A 12,061-nucleotide genomic window follows, 5' to 3' on the forward strand; every position below is an offset into this window, starting at 1 on the left:
CAATTACCTTGAGATAGAGGCTGTTCTGGGAACCTTGCCAAGATTCTAAGTTAGCCTCATCACAGCTGTATGTAATGTAGATAAGAATTGTGTAAGATGTGTATATAGTTTCTCACTTGTGTAAAATGGAACTGATCACTGCTTACTGATCACTGCTCTATGATCACTGCTCTCTGTGTATGCCTCAGTGTGCTGATCTGAACTGATCTGAATTGAACTGCACAGAAGCCTGAAGGAAATAAACCAGCTCTGCTGTGTAAGACCTGCGTGATGTGTGTTTGTTTCTGAGCACAAACAGAGTTCCAGAGAGAGAAAAGTTCTGGCACAATAACCCAACACAGCTCCCCCCCACCCCGATGGGCACGGAACTCCTGGCTCCTCGCGGTTACTCGCGATGAGCCGGGATGAAACGGGATGCCCAGCCACACATCCCGCGGTCTCAGGGTCATCCCAGGACCACGGGAAAAGTCAGGATAGAACGGTAGGGCGATATCCTGGGGAAAGGGTGGGATCATCCCTCCCTGCTCCTGGGATCCCCTGTGTGTCATGTGGACGCACAGGGATGATCCCGGGGCGATCCCCGGGATAGCGCCACATCTAGCCATGCCCTATGTTAGCTCAAGAGAAAACACTGGTTAAGATTAACAGAGAATAATGTTGATTTATAATCGAAATGTGATTAAGGACATGGTCAAGTTACATCACAGGGTCATGTGTACCCTCCTCCAGTATTTTACCCTGTCCTTAAACATAGTTCTGAGTTAGGTCTGAGCTGACATTAACCATGGTTCACTCTTGACACAGGACTTCAAACCAGGGTTGGATGCTTGTTACAGAGTTTGGATTAGGAGCCATCGTGGTTACTATTAACATAATTGTCAGTGGAGAACTTACAGGGGTCAGCAATGCAGCACCCACAGGCACACTGGCACCCGTTAAGACACACACATCTGGGTACCCACGCGGCACCCTTATCCCCTACCTCTATTAAATTCAAGGAAAAGATATTGCTCCATTGATTTTAATAGTGGTAGAGGAAAGGGGGCCCTGCTGAAAAACAGCTGCTGGGGGGGAAGCCTGCCCCCCCCCAAAGACGCTTGGGACCACAGGCTTCCTGGTGTTGGGTGAGCTTCCTCCCTTCTCCAGCTGTTTTTGGCAGAGGAACCTTTTCCGTACCTCCATTAAACTCAATGGAGCAATGTGGCAGAATCCAAGAGGGTCAAAACAGAGTGGTTATTAACTTCCACATGCCCTGTAGCTGGTTTCCATAAAATCAGCCAGCCATCACTGCCAATACTCCAAATGGCTTTAACAGAGGTGGGGACAAAATTCCCCTACCCAAAAATGGTGGAGAGGCGCAAGAAAAGTGAGATTCCAGAGAGGGGGACACTCCCAACATTTTAGCTGCCATAGGCACTTGGGGCTGCCTCGACCTGCCTTACAGCAAGCCTTAGTGAGCAATTGTCAGGGATGGTCAGGGCAAATTCATGTTGGAGAAAGGGGGCACCAGAAGGAGCACACGATCCTACAGCCTGTTCAAATCCCTAAATCATGACTGATGGATGGGAAATAAAGGCTTGTACATTCAGAAGCCGTTGCCATTCTGTGACCCCCGGTGTCAGTGTCACAAGCCAACCCAGGATGCCAGCTGATGCAACAGTGGAAGGCAGCTTTGTTATGCTGGCCAAAATACAAAACCTTATACTATACTTTTCCAACCAACTTGTACAGGCCAATTTGTCAAATATTCTAAAGCCTTTTCTCCTAGTAAATTACCCTTCATGTACCAAAATATGGTATGAAATCTTAAAATGATTAAAGAAGTGCTAATCATTCAAGTGAAAGCCTCGCCCAGGATGCATTTAACAACTCCACATAACATCTACCACCAATTTACCTGAATTATTTCAGAATTAAATTTTGACTCCAGATGTGCCGCTCTTTCTGCCTCAATGTTTTCTTCCAGTTTCTTTATTTTCGCTGTAGCTACCTAAAAAAAAAAACCAAAAAATTAACAACTGATTAAGAGTCGCACACATCTTGAAAATCTCTCTAAAATCACAGTCTAACAGCACCTCTTGGATAGATGATTGCAGTACACTCTACCTAGAATTGCTCTTGAAGGAACTTTGATGGTTCAGCAAGCGCAGAATTCTACTGTCCATCTCACAGAGAACATGATAAGCACTGGGAATATAAAAGACATTAGTCTTGATATTTAAAATTCCAAATAGCCCAGGCTCTGCCTACCTGCCTGATCACCTTCTCCTATACAAACTTCCAAGTTGTGTATCAAGAGGCAGCGGGACAGCTGTCTGTCAGGTATGCTTCAAGGTAGATTCCTGCAATAAGCAGGGGGCTGGACTCGATGGCCTTGTAGGCCCCTTCCAACTCTACTGTTCTATGTTTCTATGAAGACAAGACCTTTTTGGTGGTAGCACCACAATGGTAGAATACTAATTTCCATGGAATCCCAATTCAAGTATCATAATAGGGAATGGTCTCCTTCACAGAGGTGGACTGGACAACTTATCTACTTAATTTTAGGTGACAGCTAAAACTTCCTTATTTACTTAAACTCCTGATCTCTGCGAAGTCATTATTGTAATACTTGCCTTGTTGCTGTTGTGTTTTGAAATCTCTCTGTGTATGCGTTTTTATATAAATTATTAGGGTGTAATTAAATTTTCTTGGATACTTTTGCAGAGTCCAACTTTTTTTAAAAAAACACTAATTAAATCAAAATCTTCATCATTTTACTATGAGTCCACATCACTACAGTGTGCAGCTTAAAATTTCATCCCTGATTTTTTTTTCTTCCTTTTTCACGTTACAAGGTTAGGAGATCCTTGTTTCTGATTTCTCGGCCACTTCTAAAGTAACAAGTAGACTACTCTGCCATGAAGAAAATCCACAACAGTTAAGCACCTCCCATATAGACACAATTAGACACATCACTTCTTCCTGTAAATTACATCAAAATGAACATGGAGGATACCACCAAAGAGCCCACTGGCATGGTTGAGGTTTTTGGGACGTCATACCAAGTAAATAAAGCCTTACACATAATGTCTTTAGGACCACCAGCATCCTATCCAGCCTACTAGCCTATGTAAACAATCCAAAATTTGTTTACCCAACAGATTTGACAGCATATGCTAGCATCAATATAAAGACATCCTGGAAGGCAGGAGGGATATATCTATGTATATTTACTGCTTAAAGAAACTCAGCAGCTGATAAATCGTGTTACAGACCACGAGTCCAGCTAAATGAGCTGATAGCCTCTTGATTCATAGCCTCTTAATAACTTAATAATTCTGGTTTGAATAAAGCAATATTTCCCATCTTTCTCCACCCCATAATTTTATTATATATATATATATATATATATATATATATATATATATTATTTATATAGCACCATCAGTGTACATGGTGCTGTACAGAGTAAAACAGTAAATAGCAAGACTCTGCCGCATAGGCTTACAATCTAATATATATATATATATATATATATTATATATATATTATATATATATATATACACACACACACACACACACACACACACACACTTTCCTCATCTCATTTTTGGGACACTTTTTTATTTACGTTTTCCATCTGTTTTATACTTTTTGCATTTTAGACCAAAGAGTGACAAAGTTAAAAAGAAGAAGAAAAGAAACTAGCAAGAGAGTTTGCAAGAGAGTGTTCCAAAGACATTCATGGACTATATGAATCTCTGATCTTACACCAATAAATACAGCAGCATATTAGCAATCTCCTGGTTCTAACTGTATCAAGGTGCCTAGAAATGTGTAGGTTGACAAATGGGTCCAGATAAGGACTCTGGTGGTATGGAGACTACCACCTATGCAGAATCTGTACAAGACCAGAGACCAATAGTTTACTTATAAGAGAACAATATTTATATATTTATTAAGTACTCCTTAGCAGTAGCGCTATGGATGCTAGATACATCTGCACACTAGATATGATTTTTAAATAAAAAGAACCAATTGCAAAACCCTATACATATCTATTCAGAAGCAAGTTCTGTTGCATTCAGTTGGGCTTACTCCTAGGTCAGTGGGTACAGGATTGTAGTCTGAGTCATTCTAAATTCATATAATATTAGTCAATGAGACAAGTTAGTGGACGCTTAAGTCTTGTTGATTTAAATGGGCCTTTATTAAACTGCCATGTTAGGAAGCTGTCAGAACTTTAGGCCATCTAGCCCAGTATCATCTATACTAGTGGTCAGCATAAATGGATTCTCTGCACCCTTTTGAAAGCTAAAAGATTGATATTACAACACTGGAAGGATAAACACTCACCTCCTTTAATGCAATGGATTGAGGACCTTACAATATTTTCAATATCTGAAAGAGTGGCATATAGACATCACCTTCTAATGGAAACTGAAGACCTTTTTATTCTCTCAGTATTTTAACACTTAATTTTAACTTAAATTTAAATTTTACTGTTCTAACTCTGTATTTTAATCTTATATCAATTTTGTTGCGTGGTTTTATCCTGGTTGTGCTTTTTATACTGTATTTTGTAGTTGTGCTTTTAACATATTGGTCGTTTTATTATGGTTTTAGTTTTTGTGAACCGCTCAGAGAGCTTCGGCTATTGGGCAGTATAAAAATGTAATAAATAAATAAATAAATAAATAAATATTTGGTCTGCTTTTGTTAAAGCCTATGTACTATCGCTAGAAAGCTGTATGCATGTCATAAACAAATTTAAAAGTAGGGGTGTTTTTTTTAATTAACGAAACTTCTTTTGGGTGTTCATGGGCACCATGTTGGGGAACAATTCACAGGTGCTGTGTTGGGGACTCTTTGTATATACTGACCAGCAGTGGCTCTCTAGGGCTTCTTTCCACACCCCAGACAAAGATGAAGGGACTAAACCTGGGGCCCGTTCCATGCAAAGCAAGTGTTCTACTACTGAGCTACAGAAACAACAGAGTGGAGGAAAGAAAATGATAATTTTGGGGGACTTCATCAGATATTATTCCTACTTATGCAAAGCTTCTTTATGTGTCTACACATGGTTGGGATCACACAACATGACAACATATACTCAGGGTTGAGTATGGGTTGAGTGTGGGTTGTTGCTGAACCATGGGTTGTTGTTTAAACATGGGTTGTTGTGTTGCATGAACCCAGCCACACTAACAAACCATGGGGTTGTTAACCACGAGCAACCCATGAAGAGACCTCATAGTTTATTGTTGGGTTGTTTTTGGTTAACAAACCATGGTTTGTTAGCGTGGCTGGGTTCACATAACACAACAAGCTATAGTTCAACGACAACCCGTGGTTCAATGACAACCCACAGTTCAACCCATACTCAACCTTGAGTGGTATTGTCATGTTGATTAACCCAGCCATGGCTTCCTATTCTGGAGCAATGGGTTTGTTCCAGGGTTCAGTGCTCCCTGAATAGATTTCTGCTAAGGATGCTCTGGCCAGTAGAATGGGTGAGGGAGGTAAATTTTGCCAATTCCTCACTCCCTTTGCAGCCCTAGTGCTACTTCACATACTGTTCTGGAGGGTCCCTTAACCTTCTGGAGCAGATCTTCAGGGTCATAGGGGAGTGCAGGTGGAGAGGGAATTGGCAAAGATCACCTCCATTCTGCCAGCAGAAATTATCTGCTGGATCAGAAGCCTTCCACAGGACACAAGCTTGGGATCTAACCCAATATTGTGAAGTATCCATCAGGATACCATGAAGAAAAATGACATGTAAAGAAGTTCTTAGTGCAGGAGAAAACTTATCTGGATTTTTAAATAAGCATTGAACACAGATTTCTTTTGCTGAATGAATGTCGAATAACAAGATCGTGCTGTTTTAATATTTTTTCCATATTATTTTATTGGAAATTCTTATTTATTATTGTACATCTAGTGATCATTTTATTGTTTACAGGTTGCTTTGGGGGGGGGGAGTTAAGAAAACTTGGGGAGAAAGTTCTTAAATAAGCATTAATAGTAATTTATGGCCCTACAGGATCAGTTACCAATTTCTGGAGGGCAGAAAGCCTGGGAGAACTATTGTCTCTACACCCCAAATAAGGCAGGTGGCTACCAGGAGGAGGGCCTTCTCTGCTGTGGCACCCCGGCTGTGGAATGAGCTCCCTAAGGAGGTTCACCTGGCACCAACACTATATTCTTTCAGATGCCAGGTGAAGACCTTATTATCTCAGCATTTAACTGTTTATAAATTTAATTTTAACTTTGCTGTTTTAAGTTTGTATCTTAAATTTGTATTTCTGCACTGCTGCTGCTATTATCCTGGTTGTGCTTTTATATTGTATTTTATATCATGTTTTTATACTGTTTGTTTTATACTTTGAATGGTTTTAATTTTTGTGAACCGCCCAGGGAGCTTCAGCTATTGGGCGGTATAGAAATGCAATAAATAGATGATAAATAATATTTATTGAATATTGGAAAAATAATTATGATAGAGAAATGAATACATATATTCTTGTTTTACTATATATTAAAACACTGCTTGGGAGGTATGCGGTATTTTGATCTTATGTACTATCTAATCTATTTAGTTTAGTTTACATTTAATTTACTTTTGGATGTTTTGTGTGGTGTTATGAAAATTCTATCTATTTGATACTAAATTTACTTAATTTACTCTTAGATGTTAATATGTGTGTTATGCTGGGTGGTTTTGTGGAGTAGTTGAAATAATTAACAGTGTATAATGAATATGTTGTATAACAGTATGTTGTATATTTTTATTAAAATAAATAAAGCATTCAAAAATAATAATAATATTTATGAGCTTCCAGAGGCATCTGGGATGGCCCTTATGAGGGAAAGGATTTGAGACTATATAAAACAAGTCTGACCCAGCAAGGATCTCCTTATGTTCTATTTTCAAGTTACACTTCCTTGTCAACTAGTAACATTTCCTCTTGCAACCACCAGAGGGCACTAAGGGAACACCACAAATTTTCCTTGTAGCAACAGGTTAACATATGCTGTTTAAATTTCAACCAAACTGCAACAATTTTAAAAAAGTTATTTTGATCATCATTCCCACTGCTTATTAAAAGCATGGACCATTTTGCTTCATCGTCATTCCAAACTGTAATGCTGGATAAGTAATTTGGGACTTCTTTCCTTAATGTAACATTTCTTTGCCATAACATCTGCTTTTGTTGTGGAGGGGAGTGTAATTCATCCCAGAGAAGAGCATATTATTAATTATTATTATTATTATTATTATTATTATTATTATGTCAATCCAAGGACCCTGACAAAACAACAATGCTTAAAAAAACAGTGGGGGAGGGGGGCAGAAGAGAGATTGTGCAAGTGTAGCCACGGCAGCTGGGCTCCCTTTCTGTGTGAATAAGAATAGGGAATGTAAATGCTAACAAATAATTCCCTGTGCATATTTCTTCCTCCACAGTAACCCTAGAGAGCCTCAGTTTTCTCCGCTGTCCTCAGAATACAACAGTAGCAAGGTGCAGCACTGGTAGACGTTTGATCGTTTAGCACAAGATAAGCGCAAAATAGAAAACAAGGAACGGAGCATTTCTGATGGTGAGATGCTACTGATTGCCGCCCCTCTCATTGCCCTAAGAACAGCCTCTTTAATTCAGCAAGTAGCACGATTTAAGGCAGCCTTCCCCAACGTGGTGCCCTTCAGGTGTGCTGGACTACAACTCTCACCATCCCCAGCAAATATCTAGATTCAAGCCTGACAGATCTGCAGGGCACGAGGCTGGGGAAGGCTGACTGAAGGCCACCCTCCATCCTTCATCACCTGGTCTGTTGTTCCCTTAAGGTTCCAGCTCCACTGGGAAAACAGAGCGGAAAATGCCCGGATTCTGCTTCTAGCATAAAGATGCAAGTAGAAAAACACTTAAGATTAAAGCAGTCGAAATGGTTGGGAGACTTGCATGTTTGTAACATTAAAAATATCCGGCATCAGAGTGGCGCATGTTATTTATTTATCATTTATTGCATTTCTATACCGCCCAATAATCGAAGCCCTATGAACAGGGCTGGATCTCTTCTGTACGCGTGTCTGCCGACATCACACAAGCACACGAAAGAACTTCCACTTCCTCTCCTCCCCCTGTGCCCCTGTTCTGCTCCGGCGGTGTCCCCAAACCCTCCCAATCAAATTTGGGGGCACACAGGGGGCTGCAGGGTGAAAGGTAATGTTCCTGCCCCCCAATTCTGTTGAATGTAAAATTAGGGGAGGGATCCTTTCAATAATGTATTACATTAATTACTTCCAAGAATACTTATCAATAAAGTATTAACCGGGAGGGGGGGGGAATTCAAGGCATGAATCTGAAACCTAGCACAACACAACATGAAGCGAACAGAACATGGATGGGGTTCCAGGCATTGTAGCATCCCATCTATAAACCATGAAGGCTTAGAGCTGCCCCATGGAACATCTCCAAGCCAGCCCAATCTGCTCCTGGGAAGGTGTAGCGCTGACACAGGCTCAGTGCTGAATCACACTGTCTGCTGTATTACGACGACACACGGAGAGACCGTGTTCAATGGCTACCACACCAGGAATATCTCACTTGAATTGGGCCCAATTCACAGATTTACTTTGGAAGATCTGCCTGATGGGTTGCCATTATGCGCAAACCAGGTCAAGGCACATACTGCTGCAGGCTCCTATCAGGTTTTAACATGGACTCAGTTGCTGAGGGAATGGGTGGGAAAGCACTTACCTCAAGTTCTTTTTTAAGTCGAGCCTCCCGTTCACCACTGAATTCAAGTTCATTGGCCTGCCGCCTCAGCACTTCAGAACAGCTGCTATGTTCCAGTTCCACGTCTTGCATTTTCTTGTGAGCGTTCTGCATTGCATTGTTACTTTCCTGATGGAAGAGAGTATGGTCATGAATTCAGCTACAAACATGACTTTAGGAGTTAAGGACCATAGAAAAGAGCTGCTTTCAGATATTCCTCCAACGATTCAGGCCCATGAAGTAAGTGTTGCATCCATTCCAAAGGTCCATGCTACTTGTCCTAAGCACAGTTACTTGGAATTATGTTCCACTGAAGCAATAAAGCTTCTAGGTAAATGTGTTTTGGATAGAGGCGTTTGGCTTGGATGTTTTCCATAAACACCTCTGGAACATCTTACCTAACAATTTTTAAATGTTCCAAGTTCCTATTTCTAAGGAACACAATATTTCCAGGTAAGGAGCAATGGGTCTGAAGGTTCTTCTGCCCACAACTTCGTAATCCCTTATATATTATTACATTAATATCCCACCTTCCCTTCACAGACCTCAAAGCAACCTATACTTTCCTCTCCCCACCCACATTTTATCTTTGTAACAACTCTATAAAGTAGGTTAGGCTAAGAGATAATGACTGGCCCAAGGTCATCCATGAATTTCATGGCCAAGCAGGGATTCGAACCTGGGTCTTTCCAGCCCTAATCCAACACTCTAACCACTACACCATACTGGCTTTCTTATTATTTGTGACCTTTTAATGTGTTATATATCAACTACACCATGGGCAGTTTCCTTTCCATGGAGCGTGCCCTCCTCACAGTATACGCGAGGTCAACATTTTGATTAAGAAAAGCAAACTGCGAAGCTAATTCCGAACAAGAAGTTTGAATTCAAGCTTCGTTTTCCACAAACCATTAATAGTTTTGCTAGTCAACGACCTCACTTGCTGCTCTGCCCCACCTTCTTTTTACATAGGAGTTCTGCGTTGGGAATGGGCGGGGGGATGGTGCTCTAAAGATATTTGTGGCGTTACCCACATTTCTATTCCCTTAGGTATGTCTGAGTGAGTATGTCTAGAGAGTGCGGAATGTTGGACTGAGTGGGTGTGGCTGGTGATGCTGTGGAAAGTGGGGAGGAGTATATATATGGGGGAGCTGAGAGGTTTGAGGTGTTCAGGTGATTGCGTTTAGAGGGTAGATGTGTTTAGCTATACGATTTCTTGTCAGGAGTTGTGTGAGGAGTGAGTGAAAATAAGATCATAGGAACTAAGGATTGTTATTATTAGATTGGTTACTACCAGAATTATTAAGAATAGGCAGGCTTGGAATATAATTCAAAGGAACTAAGAACTGTAAACTACAATAAACATTTTCTTTATTTTGCAACCATAAAACCACGTGTCAGTTTCATAGAATCATAGAATAGCAGAGTTGGAAGGGGCCTACAAGGCCATCTAGTCCAACCCCCTGCTCAATGCAGGAATCCACCCTAAAGCACCCCTGACAGATGGTTGTGCCTCCTGCTCTGTTCGTTCATAAACAAACACATTACACTAAACCTTCAGCCTGTTATATTCACAGAAAAGCCTTTTTTTCCAAACCTCCTTACCTTTCCCCTCTGCTATCAGGGAAAGGCTATACTTTTCTTTTTACCCCTTCCTAGGTATTTAAGTGGTGGTGCTTATCCTGAGGGAGGTGTGCGCGTCAAAGCCTTGTGTGTGAAGTGATTGCGTCGCAATATTCTAACCCCAAAAGACCTGCATGGACTGTGGGGGGCATAGAAGTACAAACACGACTACCACTTCAGAATGATACGGCTGGCATAGTACAGAACCTGGAAAAGCTTTGAAATCAAGAACAAAATGTTTGAGACTAAAGGTTTTCTGATCTGCAGCTTCTTAGCGCAACGTATTTACAATCAATTTAGAGAACAGAATCCTGCACATTGGTTATTAGTTTAGCAGTGTGCTCAGCATGCTCCTTTGCTACACCAGGAAAAACAACCTCCGCAGGGCATGCATTTACTGCTGTTGCTTAACTGCCCAATACAATGCTTTCTCCGTCATTAATTTCTAAACATGTTGGTCTTGTTTTAGCACAGATGTAGATTGCTCCTCTGTGAGGGGAGAAAATATATATAATTAGCTCGTTTGCCTGATAAGAATCCAGCAGGAAGATCAGGGTATTTAAAGCGGCACTTACAGCTACCAATTTAGTTCTCCCCGCAGCCCTGGTTTGCAAGACTTAATCTCAGACTCAAGGTAGCTGAAGAAAAGGTTATTGTGGGGTCACAGCCCTCAAAAATCAATCTATTCGAAGAACACAAAATTAGTACTCTGCCTGCAATATTACGACAACTGGAGTTCTGATCCCATTGCTGTTGTCAGTTTGATTTACCAGTGCAGGCAGGCTTGACACCTCTGCTTCCTGCTCTAACAGTAGGGTGCCTTTTTCTAGTACCAAAGAGGTCTTTTCCAGTCCCAGATCCCTCCATTCCTGCAGTTCCCCAGAACCAAGACGGATTGATCCTCCCCTACTTTAAAGTGCTCTATTCCTCAAGTTTCGGTATGAACCAGGCAACCACATTTCTGTATTTAAAACTCTCATAACCCAGACCTCTTCCAAAAGGAGCGCTGAGCAGAGTCTGCCTGGACTCTGGACTGACTGGAGAAAGCCCAGCGTGACTGCAATGTCCAGAACTGTGGTGTACCAGCTTTGGCTGGTACACCAGTTGCAGTCCTATCTGGAGACGACAGACATTTCATTATATAATGAACCAAGCATTTCTTCTTTGGCTCAATATATAACAAAACAAAAAAGTAGAAAATATGAGGTGGGAGGGTTTGAACAAAGCATATAAGTTTGTTTAAAGGAAATCAAGAGAGGAATAAATACTCAAGATTTAGTCATACTATAAGAAGGGCAAAATAAAGTAGTTTTTATGTTGCAGACAAGCACTGCTACTTGCCTAAAATAGCAAGTACCTGTCGACTTATATAAGACCATCTATCATTGTTTAAATACTTATTTGCTTAAAGCATTTTTTTACCCCACACTTCACACACTGCACAGAGCTAAACTCCTTTGCAAATTTGTATTTGCCATCATAGGTGGGGGATGTATGAGAAATTTGTTGTAGTTCATTTTTTATCACCCAGTTCTTACCTCCTGGGCTTAACAGTGACTTGGACACAATCTGTGGTCGAAGTCTGTACATTTCTGAACTTTGCATTGTGATTTGCAGACCACCACCACCACCCAAAATGTGTTATGCAATGCGTACACTTGAAAAATGGGCCCAAAT

At 40.9% G+C, this 12,061-nt stretch overlaps 1 protein-coding gene across 3 annotated transcripts in view; it reads right to left on the reverse strand.

The window, feature by feature from the left end:
- CCDC171 (coiled-coil domain containing 171) overlaps nucleotides 1–12,061 on the reverse strand; it is a 210,964-nt gene that overhangs the window by 180,137 nt on the left and 18,766 nt on the right. For all 3 annotated transcript variants that reach the window (XM_063129238.1, XM_063129237.1, XM_063129239.1), the window contains 2 exons: nucleotides 8,744–8,890; nucleotides 1,898–1,990 (listed from right to left, as the gene is read on the reverse strand). In XM_063129238.1, the coding sequence (XP_062985308.1) occupies nucleotides 1,898–1,990; nucleotides 8,744–8,890 (240 nt within the window). The remainder of the gene's footprint in view (nucleotides 1–1,897; nucleotides 1,991–8,743; nucleotides 8,891–12,061) is intronic.

This window comes from Elgaria multicarinata, chromosome 6 (assembly GCF_023053635.1).
Source record: "Elgaria multicarinata webbii isolate HBS135686 ecotype San Diego chromosome 6, rElgMul1.1.pri, whole genome shotgun sequence".
Lineage (NCBI taxonomy): Eukaryota > Metazoa > Chordata > Lepidosauria > Squamata > Anguidae > Elgaria > Elgaria multicarinata.